Source organism: Mangifera indica, chromosome 1 (genome assembly GCF_011075055.1).
Source record: "Mangifera indica cultivar Alphonso chromosome 1, CATAS_Mindica_2.1, whole genome shotgun sequence".
NCBI lineage: Eukaryota > Viridiplantae > Streptophyta > Magnoliopsida > Sapindales > Anacardiaceae > Mangifera > Mangifera indica.
In genome coordinates this window covers 9496564-9514027 of record NC_058137.1, presented here as the reverse complement: position 1 = coordinate 9514027, position 17464 = coordinate 9496564, and the positions used below count along the sequence as shown (strand labels likewise).

General features: G+C 33.6%; 2 protein-coding genes and 1 long non-coding RNA gene across 9 annotated transcripts; all 3 read right to left on the bottom strand.

Moving 5' to 3' along the window:
* Positions 1-5041: 5041 nt before the first annotated feature.
* On the bottom strand, positions 5042-9840 carry LOC123222496 (apoptotic chromatin condensation inducer in the nucleus-like). Of its 7 annotated transcripts, XM_044645335.1 has the most exons (8): positions 9705-9791; positions 9357-9467; positions 9218-9262; positions 6998-8296; positions 6310-6507; positions 6066-6217; positions 5491-5936; positions 5042-5404 (listed from the first exon to the last, which is right to left on the bottom strand). In XM_044645335.1, the coding sequence occupies exons 4-8, from the start codon at positions 8274-8276 to the stop codon at positions 5077-5079; spliced, it is 2403 nt and encodes an 800-aa protein (XP_044501270.1). In that variant the 5' UTR covers positions 8277-8296; positions 9218-9262; positions 9357-9467; positions 9705-9791; the 3' UTR covers positions 5042-5076. The 7 variants fall into 7 exon arrangements, with proteins under 7 accessions (XP_044501270.1, XP_044501244.1, XP_044501278.1 ...); XM_044645309.1 differs by lacking the exon at positions 9218-9262 and having other exon boundaries at positions 6998-8285; positions 9288-9467; positions 9705-9840; XM_044645343.1 differs by lacking the exon at positions 9357-9467 and having other exon boundaries at positions 9705-9805.
* A 4066-nt stretch (positions 9841-13906) lies between these two features.
* LOC123212946 (cullin-associated NEDD8-dissociated protein 1-like) lies at positions 13907-15882 on the bottom strand. Its single transcript, XM_044632242.1, has 6 exons — positions 15854-15882; positions 15583-15589; positions 15244-15384; positions 14416-14508; positions 14214-14335; positions 13907-14114 (listed from the first exon to the last, which is right to left on the bottom strand). Exons 1-6 carry the CDS (start codon positions 15880-15882, stop codon positions 13922-13924), a joined length of 585 nt encoding a protein of 194 aa, XP_044488177.1. The 3' UTR covers positions 13907-13921.
* A 515-nt stretch (positions 15883-16397) lies between these two features.
* Positions 16398-17200, bottom strand: LOC123212005. The gene is made up of 3 exons (XR_006501493.1): positions 17110-17200; positions 16944-17026; positions 16398-16482 (listed from the first exon to the last, which is right to left on the bottom strand). It is a non-coding gene; the product is annotated as an uncharacterized LOC123212005 (long non-coding RNA).
* Positions 17201-17464: the final 264 nt, after the last annotated feature.

The window sequence follows — 17464 nt, the reverse complement described above, 5'->3', positions numbered from 1 at the left end:
TGTATATAATAGTGTTAATAATTATTTATTATTAATAATGATATAATAAATAATATTAAATAAAATTCATATATTAAATATTTTTTAAAAATATATATTAACAATAAGATTTTTTTTTCTAAAAATAATTTAATTAATTTATATTATAACAAATTCAAATATATTATTAACATGAGAGTGTTTTAGAAAATAAACAAAGCAAATATGTTAGTTGAACTAAACACAATGCTAAATATATCCAATAATCTACTAAAAATATTTACATAAAATAATATATTAATATTATTTTATTATTTCTAATCAAGTGCAGAAATTATTTATCTATACCAATTTTACCTAATAGAGAAATTCCCAACTTACTAAAATAATATATTAGTCTTAGACTTAGTCACATGGATAGTATTATGTATATAATTTTATGCACATATAATAATATGTCATAATGTGATTAGATAGTTAAAAATTAAAAATAAAATAACACTAAATTATACGATGATATATCATTATTTATGTACATAGTATTATTGTACTCTCATATATGATTCTCAACAGTAATTAGTAGTCAATAAATATGCATCATTTCAACCTGTAATTCGCATAGTCAATCTCAAGCAGAATGACTTTCCTTAAAAACCCACAAAATATGAAAACAATGACTAATCTCGTCACGATTATAACAATCATCTAAGCATTAAATAAGTGTCTCTTATTATTAAGGAACCATTCTCCTCAAAATTAGTTTTCATGATTGAAATACAATTGCTTTTTCACCTTATTGAGACCACTATGACATCTATCATACCATCAACCACTATAATATGTTAAATTTGTATAATTCTTACTTTTACAACTATAGATACAACACAACGAGAAAAAAAGAGATGATATAAGATATAACTATAAATATTTAGCAATACATTATACAATCAATCTTAATATACAATTCTTGTATTCTTTTTTGTTTACACTTCAATCTGACATCTTTGAATTAATAATAATACTATAGACATAGATTATTATTATTTTGATCACTTTGCTTCTTGCACTAGATCGAGATACAACACTTTGCTTCTTGCTCTTCCATGATACCAAATTTCCTCCAACAAAGACACAAGAACCAATGGTGGATCTTCTATCTACCTTGGAACTTGCCCAATTTGTATCTGAGAAACACTCAATATTAGTGTGACTATGATTTCCATACAATATACCACATTTAGGAGCACCCTTCAAGTAGCACAAAATTTACTCTAAGGTTGCCCAATGATCGATTGTTGGAGATGACATGAATTGACTTACAACATTAACAGAATATACAATGTCAAGACGAGTCACTGTAAGATAATTCAACTTTCCCACCAATCTTCTATACTTCTCGGGTTCTTCAAACAGTTTACTATTTTTTGTAAGTTGTAGATTAAGAACCATCAGAGTGCTACATGGTTTGGCTCTTAATTTTCCTGTCTCTGTTAATAAGTTGAGCACATATTTCCTTTTGAGATAGGAAGATGTCTTTCTTGTTTATTATTACTTCAATACCCAAGAAATATTTCAACCCCCCCAAAGCTTAGATTTTGTTTGAAACTGCGTGTGAAGAAAAGATTTAAGAGAGGAAATTCCCACAGTATCGCTTCCAGTAATGATAATATCATCAACATACACAATTAGAATAATGCTACAGTTTTAGACTGTCTATAGAAAACTGAATGATCACATTTATTTTTTTATCATGTTGAACTTTTGAACTGTCTGACTAAATTTTCCAATCCAAGCACGAGGACTTTGTTTCAAACCATACAAAGATTTGCGAAGCCAACAATCTTTTCCATACTCCCCTTGAGCAACAAAACCAGGGGGTTGCTTCATATAAACTTCCTCTTGAAGGTCACCATGCAAGAAGACATTCTTGATATTCAGTTGGTGTAAAGGCCAATTATAGGTAATTGCCATAGAAATAAATAAACGAACAAAGGTCAGCTTGGAAACAGGAAAAAAAGTATTAAAATAATCCACCCCATAAATTCCTCTTGAAGGTCACCATGCAAGAAGACATTCTTGATATCCAGTTGGTGTAAAGGCCAATTATAGGTAACTGCCATAGAAATAAATAAATGAACAAAGGTCAGCTTGGAAACAGGAAAGAAAGTATTAGAATAATCCACCCCATAAGTCTGTGTATATCCTTTAGCAACCAACTGAGCCTTAAGGTGAGCCACTGATCCATCCGGATTAACCTTAACTGTGAACACCCATTTACATCTAATGACTTTCTTTCATGTAGGTAGATTGATCAAGTCCCAAGTACCATTATCAGCTAAGACATTCATTTCCTCTATCATAGCCTCACGCTAACCAAGATGAGATAGAGCTTCATGAGTGGTATGAGGAATAGAAATAGAATCAAGCGATATAATAAAGGAACAAGAAATAAGGGATAAGTGACCATAAGAAACAAAAGAAGAGATAGGATAAGTACACTGTCTTTTACCTTTTCGAAGAGCAATTAGTAGATCAATATTATTAGGAACTGGATCAAATGACGAAGAGAATGGTTTAAGACATGTATCCGGAGGTTGTTGTCATCTAGAGTACACTTACGTAATGGGTGGTTTGATAGGAATCGACTCTTCAGGTAAAGGAATTTCTAGAGAACTAACAGATATAAAAGCATCCTCTAGAGGGCGGGATGAGGTAACGGTGTACACCAACAAATCATCATCCTCTCTCTGAATGTTGTAAGTAACAGAAGTAGAGAAGAAATGAATGTTTTCCAAAAATGTAACATCAGATGACACCAAATATTTGTTTAGGGTGGGGCAAAAGCACTTATATCCTTTTTGAAGATGAGAGTAACCAAGAAAAACATATTTTAAAGACTTGGGATCTAATTTTGTGACAGCAAGACGAATATTTCAAACAAAACACGTACTACCAAATATTTTTGGTTCAATAAGAAATAAAGATTTATTTGGAAAAAGAACAGTATAAGGAATCTGACCTTAGAAAACTGATGATGGCATGCGGTTAATTGAAAAACAAGATGTGGAAATTGCATTAGCCCAAAATTGTTTGAGAACATGCATTTGCAACAAGAGTGCTCGAACTGTTTCAAGTAGGTGTCTATTTTTCCTTTTAGCTACTCCATTTTGAGATGGTGTGGTAGCACAAGAGAATTGATGAAGAATGTCATTTTGGATCAAATATGACTGAAAAGATTTAGAGAAATATTTTTTAGCATTATCACTATGTAAGATATGAATAGAAACATTGAATTGTGTTTTTATTTTAGCATAAAAGGCACAAAAATGAGAAAACATTTTAGAACGATTTTTCATTAAGTCAAGTCAAGTCATACGAGAATAATCATAAACAAAAGTAATAAAATATTTAAATCCAATTTTGGACACAATAGGACAAGGACCCTAAACATCTGAATGAACTAACTCAAAAAGAGAGTTAGCTCGTTTATTGACTCTAGAACCTGAAAACAAATGATGATGTTTGACAAATTGACATGACTCACATCTAACGAAGATACATGACGAAATTGTGGACATAGAGTCTTCAACATAAGTAAAGTAGGATGTCTCAACCGACAGTGAGCTTCGAATAGAGTTAAGGAACTAGAACAAGTAATGGACTTTGACATTTCCATATCCAGGATATAGAGACCCCTAGATTCATGTCCTCTACCAATAATTTGCTTCGTCGTAAGATCCTAAAATAAACAATGATCAGGAAAGAATGAGACACAACAGTTAAGAGCATGAGTGAGTTTACTCACATAAATTAAATTAAAGGAAAATTGTGGTAAACTCAAAATAGATGACAATGAAATTGACGAAGTTGGATTAACAGTTCCAAAACCAAAAACATATGACATCAATCCATCTACTAAAGTAACATTAGAAGGGGATGCAAACGACTACTATTAAAATAATTAAAATTAAATCACTAATATTAAAATAATTAAAATCATATCTCATTTTTCTCCATTGGTTTGAAAAAATAACATTTCCCCCTTTGATTAAGTTTAAAAAAATTCATTTTTTCTCTCATAAGATATCAAACCTGAAATTCGATCACTTTCTCCACCGAATGGTAAACTAACGACAAAGGAATAAGACGGAGTCATCTAGAGGATGACCTCTATATGACCATCGTCACCCAGATTTGGACGATGGACGACAAAGCATCATCCATTTTGGATGACGAGTATCATTCAGAGAATGAACGATGTTTCGTCATCCAATATGGACAACGCTTGTCGTCTAACAATGCGTTGTACCAATTGCCATGGCTGAAGGGGATTAAGAAAAAAACTTAGTGTTTGGAAGGAGTCATTTTTTAAAGTTTAGGTATAAGGGTTAAATGTTAATGTTTAAAATCTGAAAGAAAAAATAAAATAAAATAATATATTTTTTAATATTATTATTAAATAACGGTTTTATCTTTATATTTAACAAAAAAAGTTAAATAAATAATAGTTTAAGGATGAGTGGGTGTTTGAGTTTTTTATTTATCACAAATGTGTTGTTGAGATTGAACTAAAACTTAAGTGAAAAATTGTCCTTTACCTTTATAATTATTTTGTTTGATAAAATTTATTTTTAAATTGTATGGTTGTGATTACATATATTCATGCGTGAACATAAAATTTCAAACAAATATTCAACCGTGTATTTATAATTTCCAATAGAAAATTCATATGGTTTTTCCTTTGAGAAAAATAAGGGCTTAGCATGCAATTTGCAAAATCAAAATGGGATTAAAATTTACTAATTTGTATTATAAAGAAACAACAAAAGTTGTAAAGGTAAGTTGAGAAAATTATATGATTTGCTCCCGCAGTGTCTAAGATTCAATTCAAGTTTTATCATGTACACCGAAATACTTCATATTCAGAGTTCCTTTATAAGCACACTGAAACTTCAGGATTCTAGCACCTACACAATCACAAATTTTCCGCTTGTTGATAATATGATTCCACGCTAAATCGAGGCCTAATTGTGCTTTGGCATTTGGTTGAAGAAACAGCAAATTACGCACAAGATTAGCCAAGTTTTCAGTACCAGTTCAAGAAAAAACTAGTTGTAGTAGAATATACAATGAAGACCAAACTCGATCTGAAATAGAAGATCTCATCCAATAGTAAAAAGAAAAATAGTCTAACAATATAATAACCAGTCTATAAAAGTTGGAATTCCAGTTCAACAGAAAAACAAGACACAAGACACCTGTCAAGCTCTCAGTTTTGTTGGGGGAGGAAGAGGGTTCTAACACTAAAAGAAGCATATGCCTCAAGCAGGCAGAGTCTTTGGAAAAACCAAACCGAAATCCATTGACGAACCAGATCCCTAAGCTTGGCTGGAACAGTTCCTTCCTATAGTTAACACCTGCAGACCTGAAAAGACGATATTATATGATACTTTCTTACCATTATCTAACATACGGGAACAGTCTGCAATAAATTTATAGCTTGATCCCTACTGCTTGGTGTTATTTCTCCGTGATTGAAGTTTCCCCACAACCTGTCCCTCTGATAAAGGCAGGTAGTAGATGCAAGGAGTTGCTTTGGTTTTCCGAAATAGGTCATCCAGAGTCATGATTGGTGGGTCAACTTTTTCTGGGGTTGGGGGAGGGAGTGGAAGAGTGAACCGCTCTCTTGCTGGGGCTGAGTTAGATACCGGTGGTGGTGGTGCAAGCTGCTGTCTGGGAGCAGGTTGATGGGTTGAAGGCTGGGGCTGTAAGGCAGGTGGAGCTGGAGGAGGCACACTGACAGGTGTAGCTGACAACTGAGGAGGAGCCTCTGCTCGCATTTTCACTTCCTGGGGATCCACAAACTCAGCCACCAATGGGCGTCCACCATTATTTGGAGGCCATTGTATGTTATACAAAGCTTTACGTGTCTCCATGGCTTCATCAACTGACGAATACTGCATCATCAAAGTAGTTTGCCAAGAAATCGACAAGATTCATTAAATCCATCAAACAAAGAGAGAAAAAATGTACATAAAAAAAAGAGAATTCATATCTTGTAATGTGAAAAGAAATAAAAGCCTTACAGTGACGTAGCAATGAGTCTTAATATGGTCCATCCAGAAACAGGTGAAAGATCCAGTCTTGCCTAGAAGCTCATGCACAGCTTTTAGGGTAAAAGGACGCACAAAATGATCAACCCTGAGGGAATTAGTTGGAGATTTTGGAGATGGTGGAACTGTTAACAAAAAAGTTGAAATTAAAACTGTTAAGATATTAAATCAATAAGATAAAACTTCTTATGATTGAATTAAGAGAACAATAACTCACCAACACGTTCCTTGGCTGTGTCATCACTGACAACCGAATCAGATCTAGAGAGGTTCCGTTTTGAAGCACTAGATTGAAATGTGTCCCTTGGTGTGGTGGTAGGTATAAGATTAGAACTCTGGTCTGTAAGCTTCAGGCTTTCAGAGTTCCACTTACGTTGCCTCTTCAAAGGCTCATTGCTTCCCACTGCTTCTTGATCTGAGAAGAAGTTATTCAGACAGACAATAGGTAAGAGATTTGAATTTTAATGTACGAGAAACATGTGGAAGCAAATAAACATAAATTTATTTTCATTAGAAAGGATAGAGAAACTCAATCCGCAGAATGTAGACAGCAAAGAAAAGACTGAGTATTGTTGTCTACACATTGAAATATGTTAAATGTATCCTAGAGGTATTTCACTGAAGAAAGGTACTTTTACCCAATCATCTTCAGTTGCAACTACTGCTTCTGTCTAATCCAGAAACTATTAGTTGAGGAAGATTCTCTGGGCATGTAAATCTTAAGAAAAGACAAAAAACCATTTTCACAACTTTTTTCATTTTAAGCCTGATGCAGATCTCTGTCAAGGTAAATTGGCAACAAAGATTGCAAAGCAATGTAGTGGGGAAAAAAGATAACTACAGACAGGTAGAATTTGCAACAAACAGCTTAATAGAACAATATAAACCCAGTGGGCAAGACATACCATTAATTTTTCTTTTCTCAGCAACCACAGCTGGACAACTCTTACCCTCAACTTGAACAACCTTTTTGCCATCAGATAAACCATCTCCAATAACATCTACAGGACTATCCACTTTCACAGCAGGCACTTCATCTTTCTCACTTCTGTCCCTCAGTTCATCAGAACTATCCTTTGAATCTATTTGTTTATTACTCTCCAGGACATCCTCCTCTATAGAGTCCTCACCAGAGCTTCGGTCCAAATTTAACTTTTCTGAATAACCCACATTTGCACTGTCATTTTTCTTGCCCATATCTGCAATTGTAGCATTCTTGTAATCCGTCTCCTCAATAGATGTCTTCCTCTCAAGTGGCTCTTCAACATCCATTGGATGTGATTCACCACCAACTGGGACAATATTGGTAGATGATGGTTCCACCATCTCCGGCCTAATAACATCTTGTTCTAATTTGACATTATCAGCAATTATATTATCCTTTAGTTCAATCTTTTCATTAATTGACACAGAATCAGTAGAAATAGAATCAGATTTTATTTGAGACCCTAAATTAGCGCTGACCTCAGATACCTGATTAACCGGAGCAGAGGTGTCAAGCATGTCATCCTTGCGCAGAGGCTTTACACTCTCATCCTCCAGCTGGGGCTTTGAAATCTCCAGCCGAACACTTGAATACAAATTCTCCTTCAGTGCTCCAGAGTTATGCAACTCTTGCCCACTCAAAGCTAATTCAGTAACCACATTCTCAGTAACTGTTTTGCTAGTTTCCACAATAGTTTTATGGATAACCAGCTCCTCCTCCACTCTAGCAGGGTTGGTATCACCTGTAATGTCCCTTTCTAGGATTTTCTCTTGCTCTAAGGCAGCATCATTTTCGTTAATATTACCAGCAATTTCTATGCTTTCAATCTCTCCTTGATCCAAGGCAGCAGCACTAGTGTTCATGTCAAGATGAACCGCAACATTATCCACCTTTTCCTTCTCTTGACTACCAACAATCACAACATCTTTGGCAATTCCAGTATCATTTGGCAATTTTTTTGCATCTTTTACCCCAACTACAGGTTCGCTAACACTATCAGCATCATTATTCGCTTCCACTTCTTCTTCCTTTGCAGCCTGTTCCCGTTCAATACGAATGGCATTACCCAGCATTCGTATCAACTCCTCCTTCTTACCACTTGATTTCAACTTCCGCCTCTTTAGCTCTTCTTTAAGTTCTGTAACCTTCCACTGGTCAATTGGTTTGTTGTCAAGAACTGGATATGACGACGAAGACATCTTTCCCAACTAAAAATCACCTACACAATCACACATTAGATTCCACAAGCAGTCAGCCACTGAAAGAATATATTTCAAAATAAACAAGCCAGATTAACACATTAGATTCTAGAAGCAGTCGGCCACTTAAAGAAAATATTTCAAAATGAAAGCATACAACAGAGAACAAAAGAAAAGAAAAGAAAAATATAAAGATGTAGTACAGAAACTTATACCAAAGGCATCATCATAACAGCTGGAAAATTCAAACGAAATTCTTAAAAACCTCACAGAAAACCTTAAAATATATCCAAAAATGTTTCACCACTGAAATAAAACCTCTCACATGAATGTATCAAAATTGAATGAGCAAATATCTGAAGAAATCAACTATCTTGTAACTGAATATACACGAAACCAGAAATGACATTTTCTTTTCAGAATCTGAAATCCCACTCAGCAAACTTAAGTTTGAGAGTAGTGACTTCAACAAACACGAAAATTTTAGAAAATAGTGGCTTTTCACCAGGTAGGTGGCTCTGAGGACCAAAAACCCATCCAAACATGTCTCAACTCTTAAAACTAAACCCATAATCTGGTTACTACTATAAGCATTTAACTAATGTCCTGACAGTCAATAAAATTATACCATTTCTTTAAATTAACTTCAGAACAAGTCTCGCTATAGCATAGTTACTCAAACCGACAAAACCCCAAAATTCAACAATGCTGGGAAGGCAAAGCAAACCCCTAACTTAACAACGAAAAAACACAACCAGAAAATTACAATCTTTGTTTACTAAGTCCACTAGATTAACTTCAAAAGAGTCCTCACTAGAACAACACCCTAAAAATTAACAGTGATGGCCAAACGGAAAACCCTATTTTCACAATGCAATAAAACAAATCCACAAAAATTACAAACCAATCAAATAAACGACGAAAAGAGAATGAAAACTCACAGAGATAAGAGATTACTTCGCGGCCTGAAATGATGAAAAAATAGCCTAATTTCACAAACACAAAACCAACCATTAGAAAACACAAATCAAAACAGCACATCAGCAACAAACCCTAATCTACCCTAACCCAGATAAAAACCTTCCTAAATGAAATAACTATTCACAGCTTCCCCAGCAAAAACGATACTCAAAGTCCCCAGAATTCTGCTTCAGAGTGGCGTCGTGTCGGGAATTAAAATTCTTATTTTTCCTGAAAACAAAGCAGAGTCTTCAAAACAGAGAAAACAAGAGAACCAAGCAGATAATAATCAACGAAAATGAAAAATAGTGTCTTGATTTGGGATTATAAATTTAGGGCTTATATTTTTGGTCTGGCTTTTGTTCTGAGCTTCGTGTTGTGTCAAATGAAAAATAAGGGATGAGAAAACAAAAAAAAATTGAAAATATTATGATTTTATTGCTTCACAGATTTCCAAAATGCCCTTACCGTTACTTGATAAAGAAACGTTTCTTTATCTGTGCTTGGTGGTTTCGGTTCTCGGAGAAGGGAAACTGTTGCATTGTGGAAGTTCTAGACCTTGGAGGCTAAAAATATAGAGCCCTATTATTTGAATGGCTCCTTTGGTTATTTTTCAGAAATTTGGGTGTCACATTGTGGATAAAATTGCAGTCCTCAAATGGGCTGGGCCCGAAGCATGCTGGAAAAGACTGTAGCAAATTGTGTCAAACCTGTGGGTCTTCCAAACAGCCCGCTGGCCAGGCTAACTCGTCCTATTACTGTTCATCAAATTTAAATTTTTTCTTTTGCAGACAGAGCCTGCAGTAGCCCAACGGTTATTGGCCTGGCGCAGATCCACTGAATACAGATTTACACAGATTTGTGTCTGATGAATCTGTGGGTCAATCAATTTGCACAAATCGTTCAATACACAGATCTATACATAGATTTTTACCAATGAATCATTAACCAACATCTAATTGATTGACAAATTATCTTTGTTTAGAAATCTGGAGGGAACGTTGGTACGAGAGATTGGTTGTAGAATGGCCAACAGAGAAAGAAAAAAAAAAGAATGAAACTCTAAAAAAAAAATATAATTTTCTTAAAATTATAAGTAAGAAAAATTATTAGATCTTTAAAATAGAAAAAAAAATATAATAAAATTTTAATATTTTTAATATATTTAATTAAATGATATTTTTATTTTTAAAAAAATTTTAATATAATAATAAATTTTTAAATTTTTAAAACTTCATATATGATACGAGAATACACAAAACCTTGGTGGAAAGAAGTCTTTAGGACATTTTGTTTTATAATAACCAATTTAAAAATTGACTGAAAAATACATAATCTACATTTACTGATAAGAAGAATAGTTGTTTCATCACCGCCAATGTTTAAAAACGATAAATTTCTTCAGTCCACCCAATTATTTCGTCAACTTTAATTAAAAAGGATATTTAGATAATTTTTCTATTTAATTTTAAATCATAATTAAAGTTTATAATTACATAATTTTTTATTTTTATTTACAATTTATAATTTTTTATTTTTTTATCTCCAAAGATATCAAAGGTGAGAGAATAATAAACAGAGAGAAGAGTTGATAGAAGCAAGGTGGTGAAAGCAGAGTCGGTCGATGAAATCAATGACGATAAGAATATAGTTCAGAAAAGGGAAAAAAATTATTTTCTACCCAAGTTTTAGTTTAATCTCAAAAATATATCTATAACAGATAAAAAGTTTAAACACTCATTTATCTCTAAACAGTCGCTAAATTTTTTGTTAAATATAAAGGTAAAACTGTTATTTTACTATTTATATTAAAGTTATATAATTTTATCGTATTTTCTCTCTCTAATTTTAAAAATTAACATTTTACCCTCATACTTGAACTTTGAAAGTGACTTTCACCCCCCAAATCCTTAATTTTTTTTCACTCTCCTTCCAACCATCGACGACGATGTGACTGGAGAGAGAGTGACGAGCATTGTCTAGATATGGACGACGCTCGTTGACCTTCACTGGACGACGAAACGTATCTAGATCTGGACGGCGAAGCATATCTAGATCTGGACGATGAAACGTATCCAAATCTCAATGACAAAGCACATCTAGATCTTAATGATGAAATACATCCAAATCTGGAAGATGCTCGTCATCCAGATCTGGACAAATGTCGTTCTCTTTGGACGATGATCGTCGTTCAGAGGTCGACCTCTGGACAAAAACTTTTCTGTCATCGATTGCCCGTCGTGGGAGAAAGTTGTTGGATTTCAAGGGAGAAAAATGAATTTTTTAAAACTTAATTTAGGGAAAAAAATATTAGTTTTTCAAATTAAAAGGAAAAAAATGAGATAAAATTTTAATTATTTTAATATTATTAATAAAATGATGAATTTATCCTTTAACCATAACATAAAATATGTGGGTGTGTCCTAATAAATTAAATTTTGGATAGATATTTAGAGTTTTCATCAGACGTAGATATATTTTTTAGAGTAAACTAAAATTTGGGTAAGAAATTATCCTTTTCCCTCTAGGAAAGTAACAAAAGTGAGAGTAAAGTCGATGAAACCAATGTCGAGCTCAATGAAAGCAACAAATAAGCCATCGAGCCGTCTCGACTCTCTCGCACTCTATAATTGCAAACATCATCTAATCCCTATTTCAAACCTGCTTCTTCTTCGTTTCTTCTTCTTCTTTTCAAACTAGATAAATGGGTTTCTAAAGAAGGAAGTATTAAATATTGCCACCACATAAAGTCTTTTGCATTTGGCACCTGAAATTAGTCTCGGAAAGGAAAGGGATACGTATATTCATTCTTTAATTTCATACAAAATTCTCAGCTTGCTTGCTTAACTATGTTCTTCCTCTTTATTTTTTCCAAGCTAATACGAGTGAGTATAATATATTCACTGGGAGATAGATTTAAAATGAATCCTGTTTGCTTTATGATTCGACCACGTGGATAGTGATGATTGTAGAAAGAAACAATTTTAATATTTTATCATTATAATATTATTTTAAAGGTATTATCATCTTTTTAATATATTTATCCTAAAATTTAAAAAAATTTGTTAACATAACCTTATAGAATGCGGTAATTCGACCTAAGGTAGATGACTTATAGTTTTAATATAATCTAATAGAAAAATACTCATTCATAGGGTTGGATTCGAGCCGAGCCGAGCCCGAACATAGGAGAGCTCGGTTTCAGCTCGGTTACTGTTCACTCAAGCCGAGCTGTGGCTCGAGATCGACGAGCTTTAAGAAAATACAGCTCGTATTCGAGCTCGTTGGCTTGCAATCTGTTCGCGAGTCGATTGAACGAGCTGATATCGAGCCGATATAACGAGCCGAGCCATCGAGCTTATAACGAGCTGACGAGCCGAGCTTTATAACGAGCTTGCGAGCTGAGCTTACAAAGCATCAATCTGAAACTCAAAGATTCAGAGGGCAAGTAAGGACCACAATATTTATACTCTCATGTCAACCCGGAACTTAATAGATTCAATGTAATATCCAAATTAATAAAATATTGTCAATACAAAATAATTTCAAGATTAAATATAATCAACTCCTACCTACAACATGTGACATAATTTCAGTCATTAATTTATACTGAGGATAAAACTAGGTTCTTTGCCCATAACATAGATGCAAGCACATGTTCTCACCCACCTAAAGATAATACCAACAAAGAAACCAAAATATAGTTCAAGAAATGATTATAAGATTCATTCGTTTCCTTATCTGAAGTTAAATCCTCACCATACTTTCCATGAGGCATCAGTGATAATCATTTGATAACCAAACTATATGACAGTATCTTTAAACCTATATTATTTATGAATCTAAGATCATTCTAAAATCTTTCTAAACTGGTTGTAAACAATGAATGAGTCTGAAAATCTAAATAAAATGAAATATTTTTTTGCTCTTGTAGTTTGACTTTTTTCTTTCTGATTGGATTCGTATTTCAAGTAGTAAGTTATTTGTTAAGTAATAAAATTTAGAAATAGATTGTCCAATTATTATCTAACAAAAACCCCATAAAATTTAAGTTAAAAACGTCATATCTTAAAATCATTCACAAAATGAATCCCACATTTCCAAGTGATAGTAATAAGAAATGCTGAACAAATGTCAATCCACTATTCAAACTCATTAAGCGAAGAGAGAAAATTAATTCAAGTTACCAAATTTGTCTAAACATAATTCGCAACACTCAGGTGTCTAGAAGAAAGAAGATAATATTCTTAACAGACACTTTATACCTCCAAGGTGATTACAGATTCATAGTATAGCCAAGCTGCATTTAAGGGTAATGTTACGACAAACATTTTAGGAGAAATAAAAATTATTACCAAATCAATAGCAAAGATCTTCATTTTATCTTTTTACTAAAGCAAAATCAGTAGCAAAAATGGTAGGAACAGCAGAAAGTAACAGGTAAACATTTAATAAAAAAAGAAAATGTCCATGACATGTTTCTCAACATTAAGATCAATATTATTTTACAGTAGATCATTGAGATTTGCATAGAGATGGTTTAGCACTTGAAAGAAGAGATTCCAACAAAACATCAAAACTTGTATTTGCAGAATAGACTAAGGCTGCAAAAAAGCTTTGCATAGCCGCCTGCAATATCAAACAAACAAAGATTAAAGACATTGACCAATTCAAGACAATTAAGATTAAAAAATCCATAGTAGCACAGTAAGTACCACAAATGCTTGACCCTGCAGCAAAGGGCTTTTAATTAATGCCAGAGCCTGCGGAAGAACTTTATTCCTAATAGCTAAACCAACATTTGGGATTGACCTCTTGTCAGCCATTAAAGTACAGCAGAGCTCCAAGGCAAGAGCAGTCATATGTAAGTCTGAATCACTGCAATACAGACAAATCAAGAAATATGGCTAAGAAACTTACAACAAAGCATTTAACCATGTCAAATTTTCAAAAGAATCCCAACTAAGAGGTAAAAACCTTATCAATGTTGAAAGTTCAACAATAATAACTTCATAAGAAGATCCACCAATTTTGTCACCATAAGCTACAATTAGTGAATTCAGTGTCCCCAATGTTGCTTGCCTCAGTGCTCGATTAGCCTATTTCCCAAGTTAAGAGAGAAGTCAGTATTTTTCTAGACATATCTACAATTCAACAGCAAATAAACAAATTTCCACACCTTTCGCAGGAATGCTGTCAACTCTGTGAGTACATGTTCCAAAACACATGAGAGATCTATGTGCAGTTGTGAAACAGCAATGACAGCAAGTGCCTGAATTCAAATCTAGGTTGTAAGTAACCAACTCCTTACAGAATACTAGAGGCATCCAACAACAGATCCTATTATCAAATTTAATATCCAAAAATTCTAAATTGGATGAAATTGGTTTTATGCATAAAAAAATTAATATAATGCAATCTAACAAATGCACAATATACCCTATATATCCAACAAAGAAACTACAAGTATTCAGCTATTCAAGATGCTACTTTTGATTCAATAATGAAAAATAACAGACTTTACAACAGAGTAACCAATAAAGAGAATAGAATAACCCCTCCAGGGCACATAATTGACCTTATGATACATTTCATTTCATTGACATAACAGTTTTATAACAGAGAGGAAATCGTACTGTTTTCCTTTTATGTGGGTGTTTTAAGAGAAGATAAGATAACCAATCACTTTAATAAAATGCATCCCTTCAATTTCAGCAGGAGTGCGAGGGAACATTCAGTGAAAGCATGTAGAAACATGAATTCACCACTCGCATCATCCTACATGACACATAATGGCAATGCAATGTAATTTGAATTATTATCAGATTATAAATTCATGAACCATCTACAAGACTAGTTAATCCAGTTACAAATGGCATGTTAACTTTTGGTTGATGAAAGCTTTAACAAGTCATACCATACCAACATAATCAAGCACCAGCACAACCAAATTACAAGAGTTCCAACAACATGATCACATTAACAATTTATATTTCAACAGACCAACCTTTACAGCTGTAAGCCTAGTTATCTCATTTCCCATCCGGTCAACAAGAACAGGCAGGCATGAAGGTAATTCTGCTGCAAGGTTATCACCAAATGTTGAAATGACAAGTCCTATGCAAGTAATAGCACACTCCTTAACCTCCTATAAAAATGGAAAGCATGAGATAATATAAGTAAATTCTAGCCAAAAATATAAATCAACAATTATACCTTAACCAAATAAATGGAAAGAAATAACTAAAAGAACATGAAATTCTGTGGACCTAACCTTGATCTTGGTTTGTCAAGCATGACATAATGACATTATAAATAGGATGAACGTAAGGTGTGAAATCAAAACCAAAGCCCTGCAGCACAGAAGTCAAATAATTGTACAGCATCCTAACAAATCTTGAAGTGCATGAGAATATACACCCATCTCATTAAGTTAATTAAATGTTAGACATGCTATTGATACCTAGAAATAAATCAGCCAACACTAAATCTCTCAAGAGCATACCACTCCTCTTGTTCTAGGAAAATAAGCACATCTGTCTACTCTTATTGCAAAATCAAAAGCTCATTAATGAAGCCTGGCCAACTTAGCACAAGTGTGCACTGAAGTAAACTACCTTAAAGCACCATTTGCCTTAGACAACATGACTTTGAAAACCTTAGATAAATGAGCTTCGGATATAGGAGGTGAATGCCAGAATAAGAAAAATAAAAAAAGTCCCAAAATACAAACCAAGAAGTAAATAAAATAGAACTAGCATTTGTACCTTGATGTAGGGGTGGAAAGCAGAAGGTGAATGTGAAGACAAAACCAATCGTGTGAAAACAAAAGCTTCAATTTTCAAATTTGAAGTAGATGATTTGTCCTGGAATAAATATATAAATATTGAGAGAGAGAGATGGAGAGAAAAATAGAAGTGTCAGCACCAGAAGAAACTCTAAACTAAGTCATAATTCAGTTTCAACACAAATCAATATTACTCACATTTAATGCCTTTTCAATTCCTGGAATCAGTGATCCAATGTGATCTGTAAGGCAGTCTGGCAAGACAACCACAAGTTCCCTCAAAACAGAAAATTCTCCAACCTGGAGAGAAATGACGACATATAGATTACATTGCACACATTACAGATAAAACCCAAGATATCTACAACATTTACCTTTGTTTTGATAGATTTCTCTTGTAGTTGTCTATTTATTGATTTAACAATCTTTGGAACTTCTTGCTTCAATAACCATCTTGGGCTGCACAAGGTTAGCATTCACAGTGATACATCAATAGTTTCAATACAACAGATAATTATAATTCAATGTTCAGAATGAAGACCAACAAAGAAATTGCCTTCTGCAGACTTTAAAGTATAGCTGGAAGGTGTCAATATACATCAATTAATCAATTTTTTTTGCAAAAACCAATGGTGGCTATGAAGCATATTGTTATAATGGGCAATCCACAAATGAACCATAAAACCTCTAAAACATCGTTAGACAGGAATATATTTTATGGATCCAATCACATTCAATGATCTCCACTTAGTACATTTTACAAAGGAATATAAAAAATTGTAGCAGGTGATACAATTTTTGTAGAATTGAACTTAAGAAGCTTAAAATCATATTCAGGAATCAAAATTCTTGGGAGAACCATGCACAGAAAACACATCAATTAAAATAACACTGGCACTTTAATAATAAACGGTACTCACCTCAATTCATCTGTGTCAATTTGCCCTTTTGTAACATCACCAGTTTGACGCAGCAACTCAATAAATGTATTGAATACATCCATCTGCAGAAAAACAATGTGAGATAAAATCCAGGAGTAACCAAATGGCAGATTGAAATCAATGTAGAAGACCCCTTAAAACATACCAAAGCAGCACAGGAAAAATTTTCCAGTAATGGCCTAAACAACAATAAGCCAATTCCCCCAGCAGATTGACCAAGAGGAAGTGGTCCACCTGAAATTTCGAATTGTAAAATGGAATATAAATGAATCAGCCAAAGTCACCATTTATAGGAATAAGAGATACTGATTTTCCAGATTTCATTAACTTACCTTTATCACCCAATTGATAATCCTCCCATCTCAGCTCCTCATGGCTTTTATCTTTGTAGACAGGCATGGCACATATCGACTCTAACTTTCCAACAGGTTGTGTACTACTACCAGTATCTGCTTCAGTTGTAGGTGTGTAAGCAGCCACTCTACTTCCACCACATTGAA